The sequence below is a fragment of the Leuciscus leuciscus genome, assembly GCF_965113295.1.
Source record: "Leuciscus leuciscus genome assembly, chromosome: 22".
NCBI classification, from domain to species: Eukaryota; Metazoa; Chordata; class Actinopteri; order Cypriniformes; family Leuciscidae; genus Leuciscus; species Leuciscus leuciscus.
In genome coordinates this window covers 19,080,235-19,103,879 of record NC_138746.1, presented here as the reverse complement: position 1 = coordinate 19,103,879, position 23,645 = coordinate 19,080,235, and the positions used below count along the sequence as shown (strand labels likewise).

At 39.4% G+C, this 23,645-nt stretch overlaps 1 protein-coding gene across 1 annotated transcript; it reads left to right on the top strand.

Moving 5' to 3' along the window:
* The first annotated feature begins 176 nt into the window (after positions 1–176).
* Positions 177–22,072, top strand: trip11 (thyroid hormone receptor interactor 11). The gene is made up of 22 exons (XM_082153930.1): positions 177–712; positions 3,174–3,253; positions 3,474–3,584; positions 3,873–4,178; positions 4,272–4,343; positions 4,446–4,611; positions 4,756–5,091; positions 5,219–5,259; positions 5,999–6,097; positions 6,461–6,667; positions 7,476–10,226; positions 10,336–10,617; positions 11,646–11,786; positions 11,953–12,146; positions 12,495–12,658; positions 12,877–12,980; positions 13,063–13,162; positions 15,301–15,382; positions 15,498–15,612; positions 19,207–19,329; positions 19,411–19,549; positions 20,763–22,072. Exons 1-22 carry the CDS (start codon positions 574–576, stop codon positions 20,984–20,986), a joined length of 5,976 nt encoding a protein of 1,991 aa, XP_082010056.1. The 5' UTR covers positions 177–573; the 3' UTR covers positions 20,987–22,072.
* The last annotated feature ends 1,573 nt before the right edge of the window (positions 22,073–23,645 follow it).

Genomic DNA, 23,645 nt, shown 5'->3' with positions numbered 1-23,645 from the left:
ATCGTATGTCATAATATATTAATATTATCACATTTGCTGTCCCAGAAAAAGTATAAACAGACGAAAGTTGGAGTAGGTTTTCTCACTGGATTGCAGTACTCGTTGTGTCCAGTGGCGTCGCTGTGGATGCGTGGGAAGTGTGAGCTGCATTATGTTGGTCCTCCACCGTCCCACAATCCATCTGTGCTGTCCACGTCCCCTGACTGGTGATCATCTGTGATGGCCGCGGTTGAGCTGGCACTTTATCCGCATGAAAACACAGCGACCCAAAACAACCCCGTACCAGAAACCAGCCTGACCACATGTGGATATAACCCGGCGACCAGGTCTTCGTAATTGCCGTGGATTTAACGCGTATAATCCGGCGTTTTGTCTTTGTTTATGTCATGAAGTTTTGAACCAGCTGGAATCCGGATCTGCTGCTGATTAATGATTATTACTTATATTAAACAAACCAACATAAAACGCTAATCTTTATTAGTTAGCCTGAGTACATGAAACCCTCGTTCGCACGGTTCTGTACTGTGAAAGGCCCGGGTCGGTGATTTAGGGTTAGATCCGGTTCGGCTCGTCATGTCATCCTGGCTGGGAGGTTTGGGCTCTGGCCTGGGTCAGAGTCTGGGTCAGGTCGGGGGAAGCTTGTCTTCGTTTACCGGACAGATCTCTAATTTTACCAAAGATATTCTTCTGGAAAGCGCAGAGGAAGTGGGAGGTGAGTTGACAACAGTCATGAATATCATAAATATCATTAAATAGTGCTAGACATTTAACGTTTTTGTTCAGTCGGACAGCGGTTTTGTGAAATATGTGATTTTTTGTGTGTTTTCTTTAATCAAAGGACGGTATTTATTATACCTTTATATTTAGTGAGCACAACTGTAGGCTAGACTGCTGAATGTGACAGTTTGATGTTGATTAGTTTATGAATACAGTCAGTCCAGAGATGCTTGAGAGTTCATTTCTCTGTAAAATGTACTAGTTGATTTTGTCTGATAGTTGAGATATGATTTTTTTGTCAGGTTTTTGAAGATGTCATTTTGTTTACAATTTGGCATCTCCTAAAAGAAATTAAACTTATTAAAGAGAAAGTCCTCTAAGAAATTATCATTGTTTACATTTTGGTATTCCAAACCTCAATGACTGACTTTCTTCTGAGGAACACAAAAGGAAATGTTAGGGACCTGCATCTTCCTTTCTATGCATTTAAAGTGAATAGTGACTGAGGCTGTCATTACCTTGTCATTCTCTGCAATTGTCATATGGTGCTACAGTGCGCTTATATAATGGGATGAAGTAATTATAGTAAGAGGTTTGTTTGCATACAGCCGTTGAATCCCTATCAGAGATGTAGCTGTGGTTGGGTTTTAGTCACTTTATCTTAATCCAGAAAGTGCTGGAGTTTTCTTAGAACTTCTGTGGTTTCCTCTGTTTTCCCTTGTGAATGGGGACTTAATAATGAAGTAGGCCTACTTCGGTGGGTATCTCTGTCTTGTTCCTTGATGTATCTGATGATCTGCTCTATTAATTATGCAAACACTAAAAAACCCAAATGTGCCAACAAAAACTGGTGTCATAAGTAAATATGCCCTTTTTGACCATTGGAGGAGTGGAACACACACACAGCACACACTGAGAACTTTGATCAGCAGCTTCCAGCAAAGCAGACAGACCTTGAGTCAATCTGTCATGTCTCACGATGCATCGACCGGCCTGTTAGCACTTTCAAAACAGATTATACTAAATAAAGCCTAAAGGTGGAGTGGCAAAAGAGTTCTGTTCACTAACTGTACATTAGGCATGATGAAACCATTGAACATAATTTATTAATATAGGTTAATATTAATATAATTTTATTTTTTTGTTCATCCCTGTTCATTCCTAATCCATGAATAATCATGTTAATGATTTATTTCTTTTCATTAACTTTAAAAGTATTGTTTATTGTTATTTCATGTCATATTGCATTGACGACGTAGAGAAACTTATTGTAAAGGTGTTACAGATGGTGTAGTAGCAGTTCTTTGGCTGGCTGCCTGGAAGTGGCAGGTGTAACACCTGGTAGGGGTTTGTCCCATTCCACAACAACAGAGACCACCTACATGCAGTGTGCCCTTGAGCAAGGCAATACTTCTGAGGGATTGTCACTATATAAGTAGACTGTTGTTTGTTGCATTAGATAAAGGCTACATTGAAGTGACTTCATCACTGTTTATGTTATACAATATAAAGTAGTTATTAGTAGGTGCTGTTAACTTGTGTGGTTTTCTAGCTAAAATGATTTCTGGTTCAAGCCCCATAAAATTCAAGCAATGAGCCATGGCCACTTGTGTCCTTGAGCCAGGTTTAGCTTCATGATTCTTCAAGTGGATAATCTAACCAATAATGGACTTTTAATAAAGTTATTGCACTATGCTACACCACCCTTAGACTTAGTTTCTCAATATTTTATGCATTAAATAATGAAAAAAAGTTAGCATTATGTTGTGTTAGATTTGGCAGTGTGGTTGAGACAAGAGTATGCTTTGTGTGTAAATGTGTCTTGTTTGTCATGTGAACCTGAACTGAACCATGTTGAAATAGAGCCTTACTGGTTAGAGCTTGCAAAGGTGCTAAACATGCCTTTTTTCCCACTCTTAAGAGTTTTAAATACAGTATATTGTGCTCTTACTTATTGTTATTTACTTAAGAATTAAATTAAATCCTACAGAATCCAATCTGTATTTATTTCCAAGTGTACTCGTCGGTTATATACATGTAATATTCTGCTCTGGCTGTGCAGCTGCTGGGAGGAACTTGATCCTCCATGTCCTCTGGAATGTTGGTATTTAAAGGGACAGTCATGCAACAATTGACAATACTGTCCATGTGACATTTTTGTAGTCTCTGGGTGGATTTAATATGTCTCTACTTGGCAAAGATTGTTCACCTTGCTTTAAACAGTGAGGTCTTGTAGTTAGTCAGTGTAGTTAGTCATCTTCATCTCTTCCTATGACTTGGAAATGTTGGACAGTTTACAGATGAACAGAAGGTCCCATAATATTTAAGAAATATATATTTTTTATTTATGTAAATGGAAAGCATTTGTCAGTCTTACTTGCTGTACAATTGAGCTTTATGTACAGATGTAGGCTCAGCTATTTCAGAAACAATTACTTTATCTTCCTTTCTTACAGATTCTGCGGCGTCTGAGCTGCAGGTGTCCAGCTCTAGATTTCAAGAACTGGAGACTTCATATGTAACACAAAAATCTGAGGTGATTAATTTAGCACACAAAATGCTAAATTATGCTGATATTTTTCTGTTCTATCACAAGACAATGTGTTGTATGCATTAAAAGGAAGACATTTAAATTATGTTGCGTAATGGAGTACAATTGAATAATTATAGGATGAGTCATTTCAAAACATCATGAATGAATTCTAAGATTTGTAAATAAAATATTGTCTTTGCATGTTTATTTTTGTGTGGTTTAGTATGAGCGCTTGCGGAGACTCAACTCTGAGCTGGAGGAGAAGCTAGAGGCAGCAGAGATTCAGATCAAACAGCAGTCATTGGAAAACAGAACCCTTCTGCAACAAAAAGAGGTTTGGGTCAAAACTAACTTCACTTATGCTCTATTTTCTGACTTGAACATTTATCTAATATTAGTGCAAAAATGTCTAAAATGAGCACCTTCAGAGTGGTGATGAGGACCATTGATGCATATTAAAATTAGAGTCTGTACTCTGTACCTTTTTGTACTTGTACCTTTGTATCTTTTTATACTTTTTAAATGCAGTTGAAATTGGTTTTGTATTTAATTTGTATTTGGTATTTAATTTTAAAATGAACAATTGAACTTTGATAGTTTTATGTGTGTGTTTGGTGTGAAGGTGGAGATCAGTCACCTCAAGGCTCGTCAGAGTTGTCTGCAGGAGGAGGTTCAGAAATTCCAACACTCTTCTCAAGCTGCGACCAGCTCATCCTTCACCGATGCTGCTGTGCTTCCCGTCACTACTGCTGCCACTACCACTACTTCGTCTTCCTTTCTGCACCGGTCGTCAGCTGTCCATCAAGGCTTCCATGGTGACGAGGTGGACCTCAGTGATGTCCTGTGGTCGCAGCAGGAAATTAACCGTCTTTCCAATGAGGTGCATCGTCTAGAGGCTGATGTGGCCCATTGGAGGAGAGTTGCACAGGTCACTTTTAATTTTTACCTCGGATACAGTTTAACAAATATGTCATGGTATAGCTATCGAACTAGAATTTTTTGTTTTCTTTTCATTTACCAGGCATCAAAGCTGCCAGGAGTTGATGGGAATGGAGACCAGGGTGAAGTTCTGAAAATGCAAAGAACGATCAAGGTGAAAAATCTTTTGAACTGTAACAGAGTAGGAGCTTTGCTGTTGGTCAGCTCTCGGAATCAGGTTCTGTTTTAAACCAAAATCACGTTCGAACCCAAACAGGAGCTGAGAGAGGGAATGGCACGGGAGGTGGATGAGCACCAGCACGAATTGGCAGCTTTGCAGGATGCCCAGAGGCAGAAAATGGCTGAAATCTCAAAGCGGCACAGACAGGAGCTGGCAGAGTATGAGGAGAGAATCGAGGAGCTGGAGGAGCAGCTTCAGAGTGGTGAGGACCTTAAAATTAGAGTCTGGGCCTTTTTGTACTTTTGAAATGCAGTTTGAAATTAGTTTTGTATTTAATTTGAATTTAACTTTAAAATTAACAGTTGAACTTTGAGTACAACGCTGTGTTTATCTCCCTCTTCCCCAGATGGTGGAAGTGCTGTCAAATCAACCACAGTGCAGGATTCCGCCAAACTTCAAGAGCTGCAATCGACCATTCAGTCTTTACAGGAGGAGGCGGAGCTTCAGCACAAACAGTACAGAGACCTAATGGTCAGATTGGAGGAGGCAGAGCATCATAAAGCCCAGATAAAGCAGGAGAAGGAGGAGGCTACCGCAGAAAATACAGAATTGTTGCAAAATTACAGTCGCCTTCAGAAGTCTGTAAATGAGCTCCAGGATCGAGTCCAGGAGCAGGAGGGGAAGTCTATGCTGAAAGCCCAGCTAGACAATGAGATACAAACCCTGAAAAAAGCTCTGGCAGGTATAGAGAACCCCAGAAATTGTGTATGATCATTATGATTCTGTTCATCATATCACATCATATATTGTTCTTGAATGGGAAATTCATAAACTGCCCTCTGCGTTACATTTTTGTATTTTATTTTTAGGTGCAGAGAAAGAGATGGCTAGATTGAAGAGTCTCAGTGAGGTAAATATGCTGAAAACCTTCCTCTGCACAGTTTAGATGTTTGTGGTCCAAGAATATTTAGACATTTTTATTCATGCTTAGGATTTAAAGGGGTCATCGGATGCCCATTTTCCACAAGTTGGTATGATTCTTTAGGGTGTTCATGTAAAGTTTGTAACATACTTTGGTTAAAATTCCTCAATGGTTGTGTAAAACAACACCCTTTTACCTCCTCAAAAACAGCTCTGTTCACAGCGACCCATTTCTTTGCATGTCTCTTTAAATGATAATGAGTAACTGCTCACCCCACCCCTCTCTACCATGGGGCGTGTCGACACAAGATATATAAAGTGCTACCTTGGTTGGCAGACAGTACACAAACGGCTGAGGGCGGAAATATGCTAATACGGGACAGTTCGTCAGTGGTCGTGGGCGGAGCATGAGAAATATGACATCATATTGCTCAGAAAATCCAAAAAGCTTGATTATTGAGAGTGTTTAGGCTTTTTGAGGATTAAAAATAATAGAGTGAATGGATTTTTTCCATTGTATGGTGGTTGCATCTACACACTGCAAAGACACATTTATATGCATACACCATATAAAAGTGAATTTTACATCCGATGTCCCTTTCAAGTATAAAACAATTGATGTAAAAGTTAATTTGTGTTTAAAAGTAAACACCTGGGCTTATTCTTCAAATGGCAACAGTGTCATAATACTTTTTACATCTTTTTTTTTTTCCCTCTATTTAATTCAGAGCGGTCCTATAGAAGAAGTGGAACATGCTGACATTCTGGAGCTCAACACCATCATTGACACCCTCAGGACAGAGAAGGAAGAGATGGAGAGAGAAAAAGTTTGTATATGTTAACAAAGTTATTGTACACAATAATACCAATTTTTTATTGTTTTTAATCAGAAGTTGCAGTTTTGAAAGGACACTTGCGTGTTATCATGCAAAGGGTAATATGTGCGGTTACACTTTATTTGAAGGTGTCATTGTTACAGTGTAATTATATATTTAAGTACCGAGTGATATTAATGAACTACATGTACCTACTATAGGGTTTGGTTGAGGGTTAGTTGCATGTAATTATGCATAATTTACTGTTATTAGTATGGTAAGCACATGTAACATATGTAACAAGTACACTGTAAAATAAACTGTTACCTTATGTGCTTATCAGACAAACTAGTTGCATACAATTTTTATTTTCAGCTTGCGTTAGTTGAGAGACTGACCCTGGCCGAGGAGAGACACAGGACTGGAGAGTCAAATAGTTCTGTGGAACTGTCACAGGAAGTTTCAGACCTAAAGAGCCAGCTAGACAGACGGGACCAAGCACTAAAGCAAGCCCATGTCGATATAGAGACACTCAGTGCTGAACTGGAAGAACTGGACAAGCAGAACCAAGAGGCCACACAGGTATTCTTTTTAAGCCAATGTTCCATGGTTATAAGACAATCTTAAAAATGATTGGATCTGTTAAATGTGATTCAAATTTAAATGAAAGGATAACTGTCGACAAAATGCAACCTAGGGTCTTTTTGTTAATCTACCCGAAGCAAACTTTTGTTTAAAAGCATAATTAGACTGTCGATTTTGTCAGTCAAGAATAGTCAATCTCCAAATGTGAATGAACTGACTCTGAATTTTAGTATATTGCTTCTTATGAGGATCCTTTTTCAAATACAAGGTCAATATTGATTTTCACTAACGACAAAATAACAAATTATCCGTGAATTTATATGGAACTAAGCTTTAGGAGCTTTCCATCTTTACTCTCCTCCCTGTTACGTTGCATTCGGAGATCGACTATTTTTGACTGACAAAATGCCGGTGGACGGAAACACAGTGAGTTGTTCAAAATCGTTCTTTTTAGTAAACTCGGTGTACACAAACAATGTTCTCAATGCTCGAGTTCATGTGTAGAGCCCCTGGTGATACTTTGAGCAAAGTTTCATGTTATGTCGAGCCTTCTTAAGTGTTTTAAAAATAGCGATTTTAAAATAAAAAAAATTATGCTATCATAGAAGTGCCCTTAGCTCTCCCATTCAAAAGGCAATTTGACCGAAAACGAATTTACGGTCAAAATTAAAAGTGGCGTTTCCATTCTAATTATGCTTTTAAATGAAAGTTTGCCTCAGGCAGATTAACAAAAAGACCCTAGGTTGCGTTTTGGCAACAGTTATCCTTTAATATACTGCATACTTACACTATTTTCCTTCTCCAGCATCTTATTGCAGTGAAGGACCAGCTGTCCATGCAGAAAACACAGGCTGAGGCAGAAGAAGCCCGTCTTCAGTCAGATCTCAGCTCCTCTCTTGATCAGAGACGGACTCTTCAACTGGAGCTGGAAGCCCATAGGGAGAAGCTAAGTCAAAGTGCCTTCTCCTTGAATGAACTGCACATGACAAAGCAGCAACTGGAAACCACACTAAAGGAGTTGAGGGAAAAGTTGTGCAAGTCACAAGATCTGGGAAGAGAACTGCGGCAGGAGTCCTCCGACCTCAAGAGGGCACTTCAGGAGAGAGAGACAGAGCTTATTGCACTTCGTGAGGAGTTAAGTCATTCTGGGGAGCAAGGGAATGAGTTCGAGGGACACAGGAAGGTACTTGAGGCAAGGGATAAAGAGATTCAGGACTTGAGAACAGAGTTAGCAGAAATTAAGACTTCTTTCGAAAGGTCTGCTTCAGAAGACTTTGAATTGAAAATTGAAAATAGAAAGTTGAAAGAAGAGAGCACTCAGGCTTTGGACAAGATAGACTGTTTGGAAAGGCAGATCCAAGATGGTCAAGCCTCTCTAAGCAGGATGTCCCTGGAGAAAGATACCCGCATTGAAGCCTCGAAACTAGAGAAAAGCCAGTTAGAGTCTGAGCTCAGTCAATCTGAAAAGCGACTATCAGATCAGGCCAAACAGTATCAACAAACCATCGATGAACTGACCAGAGCACGCTCTATGGATGCTTCTGCACTGCAGACCGAACATGAGCGAATGGTGAAACTGAATCAGGAGAAAGATCTCACGATTGCACAGCTCAGGCGCGAGATAGAGCAGATGGTCTCTGACCACAAAGACACCAGCGAAATGTTGGACATCACTGTGGCAGGTCAAAATCAACTCACAGCGCTTCTGCAGGAGAAGGACGCCTTTGCTGAAACCCTGAAAGCTCAAGCTGTGGAAATGCAAAAGGAATTAGAGGGCAGTGTCTTGAGAGTAACTCAAGAGTGTGACTCTCTGAGAAGGTTAGTGGAGGAGAAGGACAAACAGCTTGGAGCCATGAAGGAAGATAACAGCCATCTGAAAGAAGAGATTGACCGTGTGAGGGACCAGCAAAGCAGACCGCAGTTATTGTCAGAGCCTCGGACACTGGACATCATCACAGAGCTTGAGGCCGAGGTGACCCAGCTCAAAGCTGCCAGAGATCAGCTCGAAGAAGAGGTCCAAGCTCTGAGGACGGTAGCAGAGGAGCAGCAGGCCACAACGCTGCAGTCCCAGCGTTCTCTACAGGTGCTACAGAGTGAACTAGAGCAAGCACGGTCAAGACATGAACAAAGCTCTCTCAATTATGAAAGACTCATCAGTGCTAAGGATGAGGAGATTGTACTGCTTCAGTCAGAAGTGGAGGGCCTAAGCACACAAGGACAGAGTCAAGGACAGAGTCAAATACAGTCCGTAGAAATCCTACAGGAGGACAAGACCCAGTCATTGAATGGTGAAAATGGTAACGAGAAACACGACCTTTCAAAAGTAGAGATTGAGAAACTAGTGAAAGGGATCAGGGAGAAAGAGACTGAGATTAACCAGCTAAATGAGAAAAACCTCTCTCTAACCAAGCAGCTTGACCAACTTGTGGTTGCTCAAAATGAGCTGGGAAAACTGTCACAAATGGTCCTTCAAAAAGATCTTGAAATCCAGGCGCTGCACGCTCGAGTGTCTGGTGGCAATGGTCAAGATGTGGTGTTCCTGCAGCAGCAACTGCAAGCATATGCAGTGGAACGTGAACAGGTGCTGGCCGTGTTCAATGAGAAAACCAGAGAGAACAGCCAACTGCGCTCAGATTACCATCGAATTATGGACATTGTTGCAGCCAAGGAAGCAGCCTTGTTGAAGCTCCAGCAAGAAAACCAGAGGCTCTCCACCATGAGCGACCCTTCAGGCAGTCAAGAGATGTTTCGAGAGACCATTCAGAACCTTTCCCGCATCATCCGTGAGAAGGATATCGAGATTGACGCCTTGACTCAAAAATGTCAGACCCTGGTCTCTGTCCTTCAGACAACTGGCGTCAGCGATTCCGTGAGCGGTGGCTCAGGAGGCGTTAGCAGCAACCAGTTTGAGGAGCTCCTACATGAACGTGACACCCTTAAACAACAAGTGAAGAAGATGGAAGAGTGGAAACAGCAGGTGATCACGACGGTGAGGAACATGCAGCATGAATCTGCTCAGTTGCAAGAGGAGCTCCTTAAGCTTCAGGGGCAGGTTTCTGCCGACAGCGACTGCAGCTCAAAGCTCTCTGTGGATTACACTAGACTTATTCAAAGCTATGAGCAGAAAGAGAAAAGACTGGGATTGTTGAATCAAGAGCTGGCACAGGTGCAGCAGACCATCAGCCAGCTGAGCAGCACCAAAGACGTGCTGCTTGGGAAGCTAGGGAGTGTCAAGCAATCTCCAGAAGTTTCTGCTATGATTGCTACCCAGGCTTTTGCTCCTCCAAAGCTGAAGGAGGCAGCACTACCAGGCCAAGATGAGAGTGTACATCAGGAGTTGCAGTCAATGCAGAGAACATTAGCAGAGAAGGAGAGCATGATAAGAACTCTGCAGGAAAACAATCATCGCTTGTCAAATTCTGCATCTCTGTCTGAAAGTGAGCAGAGAAGCCATGCAGAGGAGCTCAAGCATGCCAGAGAGAAGCAAGAATCGCTACACCGCTCCCTCAGAGAGAAAGATCTACTCATTAAGACCAAGGGAGACCAGCTCAGTCAGGTGACTTACAATTCTGATTTGTTGAATGGATGGTAGGGAAAGCTGTAAGATGTGTAGGACCTTAGATAGAACCTTATGTGGCTTTTTATTTTTTTCCTGTACACTCTAGGTGAGTGAAAATTTACGTAACCGTGAGAATGACAACGAAGTCTTGAAGCAGGCTGTGACGAACCTCAAAGAGCGTGCGCTGATCCTGGAACTGGATGTGAAGAAATTAAAGGAGGAGAATGAAGCGATAGCAGCAAAAGCTCGTGAGAAAGAGACCGAGTTCCGTGCCCTGCAGGAGACCAACATGCAGGTGTCCCTGTTGCTTCGGGAACGAGAGTTTCAGTTCAGTGCTGTGAATGAGAAGGCCATTGCCATGGAGAAGATGCTAAAAGATAAAGAGCAGGTTTGTTTGTTTGTTTGTGTGTTGTTAAAATATCTTATCCTAAGTTAACTCTTTCCCCTCCAGCGTTTTTTTTTTTTAAGTTGCCAGCCACCGCCAGCGTTTTTGATCATTTTCACAATTTCATGGCCCCCAGAATATATTGTTGTATGAATAAAGAACAGACCCTCTGCTTTCAAACAGAAACAACTTTTTAGTCCAGCTTTATGCATTCTTTTTTTTTTTATCAATACTTGAATGTGGGTATTTTTCATAAAAAATACAAATAAAACAAACATTTTGAGCAAAATTGCACTTGTCAAAGACTACATCTGAATCGGATTCAGAATGATGATAAAAACCTAGATGGAGTAGATTGAATCCATCAACACCCCCAAAGCTTGCACAGTCCTATAGCTCATCCTGGGTCAACATTTCATTCAGTAACATTAGGCTGTTTTGATTTATATACTTTTTAATGTTGATGATCGCATTATTTCACATATGCATATGATTACGATATCGATTCTTTCTGGATTATCTTTGCATGTGTTTTGATCAGGAGATTCAGTACTCTCCCAGAAGATGTGTAATAGCGCCCCCTACCTTATAACAAAGAAAACATGGAAAGCCAGAAAATTCCGTCAATGTAGGGGAAAGAGTTAACATCCAGAGATGACTGTATGGTTTCGTAACCATGATTATTTTAGAATTTCCATTTTGGTTCAGAAATTACATTTAACTTTTTTAAAATGTATGTTTACTTGGAAAAAAGATTGTCAGATTTTGAAGCTTATTTAAAAAGTGTTCAACATTGATAAATTTTACTTGATCAGATATTAGAATGATTTCTGAATGATCATGTTAAACTAAAGACTAGAGTAATAACTGCTGTAAATTCACAAGAATAAATTACATTTTAAAATATATTAAAATGTACACACCCCAATCTTTTAAATGGTAGTAACTTTTGAATTTAATTTTACACAACTTTTGCTCTGGTTTTATGTGTGTTGTGAAGTTAATCTGTTCTGCCTTTCTCTGTACTGTAGGGTAAATCTGGTGAGCTGAACCAACTGTTGAATGAAATTAGGTCCATGCAGGACAAGGCAGTATTGTTTCAGCAGGAAAGAGATCAAGTGATGATGGCCCTCAAACAGAAACAAATGGAGACGTCTGCTCTGCAGAGTGAGGTAACAGAGACCAAGATATCACATCATTACTGTGCTTTATTGCCTTACTGAAGTACTGAAAATATTAACTGTTACAATCTCCCAATTATCTTTAATACCCATTGCATCCATTACAAATATATTAATACTAATAGAGGAATTATTGAACTATGTTCTTTCTGTGAAGCTGCAACATACGCGTGATAAAGAGCAGCGCCTGAAGCAGGAGGTTGAGCGTTTGCGCAATCACCTGTTAGAGATTGAGGATTCGTACACACGTGAGGCTTTGGGAGCTGAGGACAGAGAGGGAGAGCTGAAACGCAGAGTGGCACTCCTAGAAGAGCGGCTGGCGTCTTCCTCTAACGCCGTGGAGAGCGCAAGGTGGGAGTAAGAGGGTTTTTGACTGTTGGTAAGACTGTTTGGTCCTAACCAGAGTTTGCTTCCAATACACTCCCTTGCTTTTGCTTTCACACCAATTCATACCAACTAGAGCAGCACGATTCTGGATAATTTTTGTTGTTGTTTTTTTCAAATAGAGGTCACGAATCTCCTATGACTCTGAACAGACAACTAGATAAAATGACATGTAATTTACTAGAGGTCCTGACAAAATGTTAATTGCTGCAGTCTATTTAAAAATGTTTAAAAACTGTATGCTTGCAGCCAATTTTTTAATGTACCATTGTATTGTTTATGGCTTCACCAATGTCTCTATGTGTGTGCATGTAGTCAGCAGGCAAGCATGCAGGTGGAGTCTCTTCAGGAGCAGCTAAATGGTGCTGTCAGACAAAGAGATGAAGCACTAATTCAGCTCCGTTCCACTCAGGATCAGGTCAACCAGTATGCAGTGTCACTTTCTAACCTGCAGATGGTGCTAGAACAGTTTCAACAAGGCAAGAGTGTACATTATTTTTACTATTCCATTTTTGGTATAATTTATGAAGCAGTTTTTCTTGTATGTAATGATGACCATTAAAGCAATTACAAATGTTGATTAGACATTTTCAGATTTTTTTTTCTCTTTCCTTTTTTAAAATGTTTGAATTAAGAGAGAAATCTGCAATAAGTCTTCAATCCTGAACAAAGTTGACATCTGCATCTCCCTTTACAGAAGAAAAAGCCATGTACTCAGCAGAACTGGAAAAATACAAGAGAGAGAAAGAAGAGTGGAGAAATAAAGCAGAAAATCTTGGGGATCAGGCTGCCGCTCTGAAAGTCAGTTCAAACCTCTGTTCTTTCTGCATTGTGCTTGATATAAGTATTTATATCATTGCTCAATGTCTGTGTGTAATCTTAGATAAACCTGGATGAAGCGAATGCAGCTCTCGAATCTGCCTCCCGCCTCACTGATCAGCTGGACCTCAAAGAGGAACAGATAGAAGATCTGAAGAAACAAGGTGAGACATTATGTCATCAACTGAATGACTGTTGAAATCAGTGCTGGAGAACTTTCTTTAAAAAAAATCATCTCAGCATTTCACCTCATTGTGTAACTAGGGCAGTGCTTCTCAACCTTTTGACTTGAAGGCCCCAGTTGTCCGACACAATATTTGAAAAAGGAAAAAGTACAGAACAAAAATTGCCATTAATGTTAACCACAGAAAAAACTATCACTGAGTATCAGCATTTATTTCCTGAGTCAGTTTGATTCTAATTAAGAATTTAGTAACATATATTTCTCTCCATAAACGCATCCACTATACTGTGGAGATGAGAGTCGGCATAGTCATCTTCATTTTTGTCGCCGTCATTGACATCATTGGGGGCAGCCTTCATTTTTATTGCATTTCATTTAGTTACCTTCATGATCCTGTGCTGTACAGCACTAATAATATAATATCTATCACACCAGACACAACCCTATAAAATGTTGAGATGTAGAGTGCGCCGCAAAAAGACTTGTCTCAAGCTTAGTCACCACAAAAACTCATGACACATGATCTGAGATTAGGTTTGTAGCACTGTAAACCATTTTTCTGAAGAGTCTTGTAAATGTCAACAGGACTAGGAACATCAGGAACCATTAAATTATGTTTGACTCTTTGAGACTGTGCTCTATGTAGTGGTTTAAGTTTGATTAATATCTGTGCAGACACAAAAACACACGTGTGCGTTTGTGAGAGAGATGCCAGGTCTGTAGATGGTATACATGCTTAGCATTCCTTCGCATCCTCCTTTCTTTCAGAGAGAAAATATTTATGGCATGTCAGTAGCCAAAGTGTGTAGACAAAGATTCTCTTTTTCCATCCACCCTGCCTTTCTATCACAGCCATCCCTTTCTTCTCTGTCCGTATCAAGCCCCAAATCAACAATACGGTGCTGTCGGTCTAAGAGGGAGAGGAAGGTGAGGGATGAGCGCTGGGATTTTTACTGCATCTGTCAAAGAACGACTGAGGAGAACGTGGACAGAATGATCGAGAGCGGTTAATTTTTGCTTAGCAAAGCACAAGTGCAGCCGACAGACATTCCAGGGTGTTTAGCACAGACAGGAACTCTCTCACCCTCTCTTATCGCTGAGTTCATGTGGTCTCTGGAGGTAAAGTCTCATAGGAAAAGAGTTCTCAAGAGCCGAACCACCAAACCTGCTGGACCAGTGAGGGGTGTCGGTGATAAAGGCATTTAGAGCACGTCATACTCACACACTTCCTTGTCATTACTCCATGAGACATTCCCAGACACACTTAACCCAACACCACTGTTACTGCTGTTTATGTTAAGGTGCGCACACACATACTTATTAGTTCTATGCAAACACTTGTTCTCGACTGTTTGCATTAATGGATAACAAAGTCATACCACCTTCTGCTGAAAGCTCTGTCTGCATCTCACAAATACAGGGTCCAAAAGGAACTCTCGCCAAGTGCAAGTAAAATTGACTTTGGCTCAAAATAAAAGACTTACTTGCTGGTGGCTTGTAGCTTTATAAGGAACTTAATAATGGTGTAATTAATTTTGACTTTTATGTTTTTGAAAGAAGTCTTTTATGCTTTCCAAGGCTGCAGTTATTGGAACAAAATTACAATAAAGACAGCAATATTGTGAAATGTGATTACAATTTAAAGTGTAATAACTGTTTAACTATTTTTTTATTTATATATATTTTAAATTTGTATTTATTCCTGTGATGGCAAAGCAAAACAGTCATTACTCCAGTCTTCAGTAAAAAGTATTAATTTCGTACATTTTGTTACTGACCCTAAAGCTCTTTTGAACTTAAAGCATGAAAACACAACTGTGTGTGTGTGTGTGTGTGTGTGTGTGTGTGTGTGTGTGTGTGTGTGTGTGTGTGTGTGTGTGTGTGTGTGTGTGTGTGTGTGTGTGTGTGTGTGTGTGTGTGTGTGTGTGTGTGTGTGTGTGTGTGTGTGTGTGTGTGTGTGTGTGTGTGTGTGTGTGAAATTCAGTTATTTTAACTAACAAAAAAAATTTACTTGTGTTGGTTTTATGAATTAGTCATAACTCATGACCCAAACTGTGACAGCAATGAAGGATAAAATAACACATAATACTCAAACCTGTGCTTGTGTCTGTTTTGCAGTGGATGTGAGACAGGATATGTTGGAAGAGGCTCAGAGGAAACTGATGAACCTCCTGAACACCACCGAAGGCAAAGTGGATAAGTGAGTCCAAAACACAGTCTGCATTGGAAACATATTTCATATATATTTAGATCCAAATATTTTCAAAAGGGTGTTCCTGTGAAAAATCATCTAACATCATTAATTGCTGACACAGGGTTCTGATGAAGAATCTTTACATGGGCTATTTTCATACCCCCCGAAACAAGCGCTCTGAGGTGCTGAGGCTTATGGGTAATGTGCTTGGGTTGGACCGAGATGAGGTGGGCGAGGTAGGTCAGCGCTCTCTGCTTCTCATCATGTACATTTCTTTTTATCCTCCCTTTTGCATTCACTTTTTTTTAATGCATTCTTCACAAATGCTAATGTGCACGTGCCTTTGGATTCACATTCAGTGAATATTGTTATGTCCAATTTTTCAAAGAGGAGGAGCAGCCTCCTTCACTTTTTTTCATTTCCTCCTCCTTTCTGTCTTACCCTTGTTGTAAAATTCCTTTGACTTTTCATCAGTCTCAAATGTGGCTCTGCTCCAGACCTCATCTCACCTCTGAAACTTGATGGTTAAACAAGTTTGGATTTAATATTTGACCTCCTTATGTTCGGTTCTCCGCCCAGCCTTGTTTTTGTTTTTTTTCAACTATCTCATGTTTGATGTCAGCATTGAGGATGTTTATCAGATGTTAAAAAGATTTTTCCACTCATCTTACCTCATGTGTTTAATTTGGCGCAAGCCTCGAGCTGCCCACGCTGGTCTTGTTGAAAAAGGTTCTTGTTTCGAGTTCTTTGAAGGATGACTTCAAGTTGCGTTTAGTCTTCGTTGGTAATCAGGGTATAGAGACTTCTGCTCTTCCAGCCTGTGCTAAATGACATGTCAGCATCCCCGGAAACCCTGCACGCATATGACCACATTCATTTGGCAGACTGCTAATAGGGCTGATTTGTTTTCTATTCGAATATCTGTTTTTCCGTTTTGATCCTGGTGGGGCTGAATTTCTCAATAACTAGGACAGATCAGTTCTGATGATAAAGCAGGATGTGGCTTAATTTTTTTTTCTTGGAAAAGCTGTAATCTTTTAGCCACTATCCTCAAAGGGTCAAAATCAGTATGGAATTTTTTCTTTTGCAATGAATTACGCTGCAATTGTTCCCAACCCTTTTTACTTGCATAATTTGTCATATTTCCGAGTGAAACGGGATATTCAGCGAGGGGGGGAATTTGGAATTAAAGGGATAGTTCACCCAAAAATGAAAAATGTAAAAAAAAAGAAAAGAAAAAGAGTAACACTTGACAATGTATGTGTATGACGTAGGATTTAGGAGTAGCGTAAGTTTTGACGCCTCAAGTTCAAGCCAAGGGTTACTCTTTTGGCGTTAGTCGACTTGCTAGTTATTTTAGTCGATAAAGTTTTAAATATGGATATTTTTCTTACTCGAACGCATCGCTTCACTTCAGAAGACCTTTATTAACCTGTATGAGCCGTTTCGAGCATTTTATCATGGATGGATGCACTTTGATGGACTTCCAAAAAAATACACCCGTTGACTCCCATTATAAAGCTTGGAAAAGCCAGGACATGTTTTTATATAACTCTGATTGGATTCGTCTGAAAAAAAAAAGTCATATACACCTAGGATGGCTTCAGGGTGAGTAAATCATGGGCTAATCTTCATTGGATTGTTCCATACCAGAATGGAATCAGACTGAATACGATTTTGCTGAAACAATACCTAATTTGCCATTTTGCTCAGTGTTTTTTTTTTTGTTGATAATTTTATATAATTAATTATTCATATTTCACTTTTGAGCTAATTTGCTACAATAGTATAACTAGTTGTAATTAATTATAAATATTTGGATCAGTTAATAAGTTAACTTGATGAAGCAGAATTGATATTACAATCTATTAACCTGTTCATCCAGTGAACACTCAGTATTAATCGTCTATCAACTCTCAAAAAGTATATTTTTTGTGGCCACAGAAAAATAACTTTCTTTCTTTTGTGCTACTCAAGAGCATGTGGCTGGAATCGCATCGTTAAAGGGACTTGCAAGCAGTGACCACAGAATCAATTCTCGCATGAATGTGCACAAAAATTGTATTTAACTAAATCACAAATACATAACTAGTCTAAACAAACACATACACACAATCACGCACACATGGGTAAATGGAGAGTGAAAGCAAATGAATGAAAGCTATGGAAAGGAGTCAGTTAACCACATTATACAAGCTTACTGTATGCTAAACCTCTGTTTAGTGAGTTTAATGTACGATATACTTACAATGCCTTAGCTGTTGAACGAGCGCCCGGAAGCAGTCGCAGGAGAAAGTCTTGATGGTTCAGTAGTTCGATGATGATGAAGTTGAAGTCAAGTTCTTCCGGGTTGAATGAAGAAATGGCAAACTTGCGATGTTAGCCTGACGTAGCTTGATGTGAAGGCCCAGGCGGCACGGGTGCACTGGCTCCAGGACCAAGTGAGGTCCCACACAAACACCAACCAGAATAAGAGCAGGAGTGTGTGGCCTGGCCACTGAGATAGGGCCCTTTAACTTCCGCAGAGGTCGAGTTGGGCTTGACCTAATGCGAGAGGTGTAATTTTCAAGTGGGAAAAGTTACTTAATTTAGAATCTGACTTGTTTGCATGATAAGAGTGGGCTGGCATTTTGTGTCCCTTCATACTCTGAATTAATATAAGCATACAATGCTTGCTATGAGGAGTTGATGTACAATAATGTGTAAGATACTAAACGAGGATTATTTTGATATCAAGCATGATATAGATGTTACATAAACTAGTAGTTCTATCATAAGGCATGCATAAAATATTATACAATACAAAAAGACAGTAATGATACACACAATGTCCTGGATAAATGCATGTTAATTCATGGAAAGGTGGGTCTATGAATTAATGGAGATAAGTAAATTTTATGGGCCTATGTCTATCTTTCATATGGCCTGTGCTGTTGCATTTGGCCTCCTTCCACATTTTTTTGTGTCGTCTTATCTCGCTGGTGTGCCTTTGCTGCCATGGTTACCAGGGGCCTGTTCTTCCCTTTTGGGGGGGTTGTCACAGACACCTTGGCACCTAGTTTTGTTGTTGGGTGAGGGTTTTTTCTGGATTATTCATTAAATGTAATGAATAATTGTGTTTGATTAGTGCAGCCACTTTCCTCTTATAGTCTTCATTAATATACTGAGTAAGCAATAGTAGATGAACAGACAGTAGGCAGAAATCAGGAGTTACAGAGGAAGAAAGAGAGAGACTGCCTGGGAGACGGACAAATACTGAATTAGATGATGGGCCCATGCCAATCCTGCACCTAAAGCATTTCCTTACCCACAATCCCATAGAAGTAGGCTGGGGTCTGGCAGGAGAGACTCCAACTATTCAGTAAGTGGTGAGCAGAATTACCCAACAGCCCCAAGAGAAGAAAGAGAGAGAAGGAAAGTAATTGTGTGTGTGTGTGTGTGTGTTTCTGGGTCAAACAGTCCACTTTCCATTTTAGCCCATATTTTCTTTCTCCACTCCTCCCCACACCTACACATTAAGATTAAGTTTCCACTCAAGACCTCTTTGTTTACAACTCTAAAGGCTAAAAATATTCCCGGTCTGCCTCTTTTCTTTTCTTTTTTTTGTGGGGGGGATAAAGTCTGATTCAGTGGTTTTATTTAAAAGATTGCTCTAGTCTGAGTGCTCTGAGGACAGTGTTTTTTTTTCTGTATCAGTATTTCACTGAACTTTGTACAGTTACCTTGTTTAAGTGAGAGGGGAAAAATACAACTCTCTGAAACACAACCAAAGACAGCACACACATAAACACTCTCTCTGACTAACTGACTTATGACGTTTCTTTTTGCAGTTGTTACAAGAAGAGGGCAAGAGTGGGATGACCGGGTGGGTCTCGAGTTGGCTGGGAGGCAGAGCCGTTCAGAGTGTACCCAACACCCCCCAAAGGCCTACACACGCACAAAACCTTAATTCGGTGGGCACACATGCTAATGCATGCGCACATACATTATTACACAAGTGCATCTTCCACTTACACTAGTGTCTGTGTTTAAAGTCCTTCTCTGAGATGTTCGTGAAGTTCCTGGAAGTAGAGTCTACTCCTGCACTCCCTGCCCCTAAACTGCCTGTTTATGACATCAAGCCCCTGAGTGCGCCCCCACCTGGCCGGAGTACTGCTAACACACCTGCATCAGGTATAACGTCTCATAAAAATAGGGATGTGCGATACATTGGTACCATATTGGTTATTTCTTTAAAAACAATTATTGGTACTGGCTTATGTGAGTTTATTTTTTAATGGATCGGTATCAGCCGATATTGGATATTTAAATGTGTATGATAATTTCCCCTATTTTTAAGTTTAAAAGTAATTTTTTCAAGATTTGAGTAAGTTTACTTAAGTAACACTGTTAATGTTTAATTTTTTTTTTTTTTATTCAGAAAAAATAGTATAGACCATTTGTCAGTTATCAGCTATACCATGAATATCTTACATATTATATATATATATATATTATATAGCTATAACAATACCGACACCGAGAAACAATATTGTTAAAAATGCTTTCAGAATGATTATTTTTCCTTCTGATGAATGATAGAAACATTGACAGCCAATCAAAATCCACCCAACTTTAAAGAGCATGAGCATTTAAAACGACGGACAGCTACAGCATCCACTTAGACTACGTCTACATTAATCTGGATACATTTAAAAACTCTCCGTCCACACTAGCGTTTTTCCGAACTTTTGGAAAACGCCTGAAAACGCTATATTCACCTTACTGCACATGCGTAAAAGCTCACTGAGATGATAGACGGAAAAAATAAATAATTAAGTTATCGCGCAATTCTTCTGGCAGGATAATTTTATTAGCAAAATATCTCACCATTACTGATGCGTCCAGGTTGCACTCAGTCACCATATGTTTGGTCTACAACGCAACTCCTCTCATGTTTTGCCACAGGACAGCAAATGTGAGTACATTTTCTGTCGTCTTTGCAGGACTGTGATATGAAGAGTGTGCAAAATAATATATTTTAGCAACAGAGTGAAAGTGAATAGCACATAACAGGCACGGTATCGGTATAAACATGAATATCTATTGGTACAATATGCGCCACATGACTAAACTGACGTCATCGTTTTTAAATACCTCCGTTTTGACTGTCCATACTACAACACGAAAACGGTGTTCTCAAATTTATCCACTTTTCAAAAAGCTTCGTTTTCATTAATAAAAACGCCGTCTCAGTGTGGATGGAAGGCCAAAACGTTTTCAAACGAAACCGTATTAGTGTGGACAAGGCCTTAGTGTAAACGGTGTTAACGTTATAGTTATCATTCTCTGTGTGAACAGGCCTGTATATTTGTGATCACTTCTAACACTGCTCATGTTCTTTCAGGTGTTTCAGGCCCAGGTAAGCGCACTGGGGATTCAAACCCTTTTCTGGCGCCCCGCTCCGCTGCCGTACCTCTTCTCAATCCCGCAGGTACAGGCAGCACTGCAGGAGCTGGGGGACACCTGCTTATGAAGCCCATCTCAAACGCCCTGCCAACGTTCACACCTGTACCCGTGTCAGCTGAGTCCAGCGGTGGGGCCGTGCTGAAAGATTTACTCAAGCAGTGATTGTCCACCTGCACTGCCACTCACAGCACTTTAGCTTATCAGGACACTACGTTCCAGCAGATGGAACAGAAACTGGGCCATGTCACGGATTCAAATATTTACTAAAATGGCTGATTGCCATTAGAATGAAAAAGATAAAGCATCTAAGGGCTGCCCGGGCTCGTTAAATTTGACTAAATTAAGTCCTAAGTTTGACAGAATCAAATTCAGTTTGCAAACTGAGGAAGATTACATTATCGAATATACTTGTGACATTATCCCAAAATTTATTTAATGTTGGTGCAAACATTCAACGTCTCATTTTTAGACACAGAGAGGTGTTTAATGTTTTTCTAGTGTGTTGAGAGACTGTCTGATGCTGTCTGGCATCCACTACACAAATGGATTTATTAAACTGTTTCCACTTCTGCAAAACTACCTACTCTTTCAAAATCCTCCCTTTTTAAGTGCTATGAATGGTTGGCCGTTTGGTGTGGCAGGTACAATAACAGTTCATCAAGAAGTGACATTTGATCTTGGATTTAGATTGCTGCACATGCTCCCATTCAGTACAAGTGTGCAGTTATGTTATTTATTTGTACATCGATCATCATCATATTTTTCACTGCTTATGCAGTGGGGATAAGCTAAAATGTATCTGCAATTTTCAGATTTCTTTCTAAGGTAGAAAGATAGATTATGTATATACAATTTGAAAAAAAAAATATTGCACACATAATGGAAGTATAAGAAGGAATGAGAGGATTAAAGTGTAAAAATGACCTGTACATTTTAAAATGGGTGTTAATAGATTAAAACAGCGGACTCCTAATTCAATGGGTTCAAACCAAATATTTCTTTGAGGCCTAATATAAAGTGGATTTTTTTTAATAGAGAAAATGGCCTTAGTAAATCTCTTTTTGGTTACTATATCTTTCATAACAGTTAGGTGCACTTGATTATATAGATTTAGGATAGATTTATACGTTTTGCGCTGGTGTTTATTTAAAGTTGATCGATCTTTTTGAAGTTTTGAAAGATGGCTCATGAAAGTGATATTCAACAACAGTGTTTCTCTTTTCTGCAGAATAAACTCTTCTCTACATATATTTGCATTTTTCTGTTTTCGCTCTTGTGCTTGTCTTTTAGTTTTATTTATTTATTTTTTGAGCGCTCGGGTCTAGTGCTTTTTTTAAAATATTAAATTATGGTTCCATTTTAATAATTTAATAATTTTTCTTTAGAAATACATCTCATGATAGCTATGCAAAAGGAACTCTAGCTGTTTGGTAATTAATTCGTAAATCCTCTAATGCTGAAATTGTATTTCCATATATTCTACGAGACTTATAGGGGTATGTTGATCTTTGCGTCTTTTTTTTCTCCTGCAGACTATGTAATCGCAAGGCTGTAATTTAAAAGTCCTTATGGAGGCAGTGGTGTAGAGCATTATCAGACCAGATTAACCTCAAAAGGGAATGTCCGTCTCTCCCAATATGTCTCCAGGGAAAACCCTGTCTGGAATTCCAATTGTAGTGTAACCGCGTCTAATACAGCGGTCTGTTCTCTGTAATCTGGTGCGTAGATTCTTGGAACATTTAACCAGTTTAAATCTATATTGATATTGACATCCAGTTGTGGATATACAGTGGTGGCCAAAAGTGATGTCTGGAGGGGATGTGTTTTAATGACCCTACAAGTTTGATTAAATCGTCAAAATATGAGGAACATATTTTATATTTTTTTAAATACGAGGGAAGAATAAAACCCTAAACTAGGTCAATGTATTTATCTGACCAAATTATTTGGCAAAAAAAGAAAAGCGGTTTTATTGTACTATGCAAACAGGTTACAGGTTTTGTTTTACTATGCAAAAAAATGTATAGAAAAACAAACAGCTCACAGAAAAAAACTCATGCATTGACTACAGCATTATCAGTTATTAATATTTTGTTGGTCTTGTTTTTGCATGTGTTTGTAATTTGGCGTGTTTCATTGCTTTATCACAAATAAAACAACTGACTTCAAGCACAACTACGCAATACCAAACTACCTTCAAAAGTTCAGGGTCAGTATGTTGTTTTCTTGTTTTTTAAAGAAATTAATTATCTTGCTACTAATCCTTTTGCTTGCTTTATTCAGCAAGGATGCATTAAATTGATCAAAAGTGAAGAAAAGACTTACATTATTACAAAAGAAAATTCCTATTTCAAATAAATGTTGTTCTTTTGGACTTTATTCATCAAAGAATCCAGAAACAAGCATGATGTTTTCCACAAAATCATTACTAACTCTGATATTAATAAGTGTTACTTGAGCACCAAATCAGCATATTAGAATGCAGCAGATGCTATTGATAATTCAGCTTTGCCATCACAGGAATAAATTGCGTTTTAAAATATCGAACTGGATCAAATAAATACAGACTTCATGAGCATGAGAGACTCAAAATAATAGTGTATGTAATGATTTGAATGAATGAGGGGTTTATTTGGCACTGTTATCATGGTGTATTATGTTGTAATGTGTTAAATTCAGCACAGGCAGCTGTATTACTGCTATTTCATACAAACATACACCATGTAAACAATTACTTTGCTGTAATGGCACGTTTGAATTCTAGAAAGTATCTGTGGTGCTCTGAAGCAAATCCGTTGCACTATGGTGGAAACACTCACAA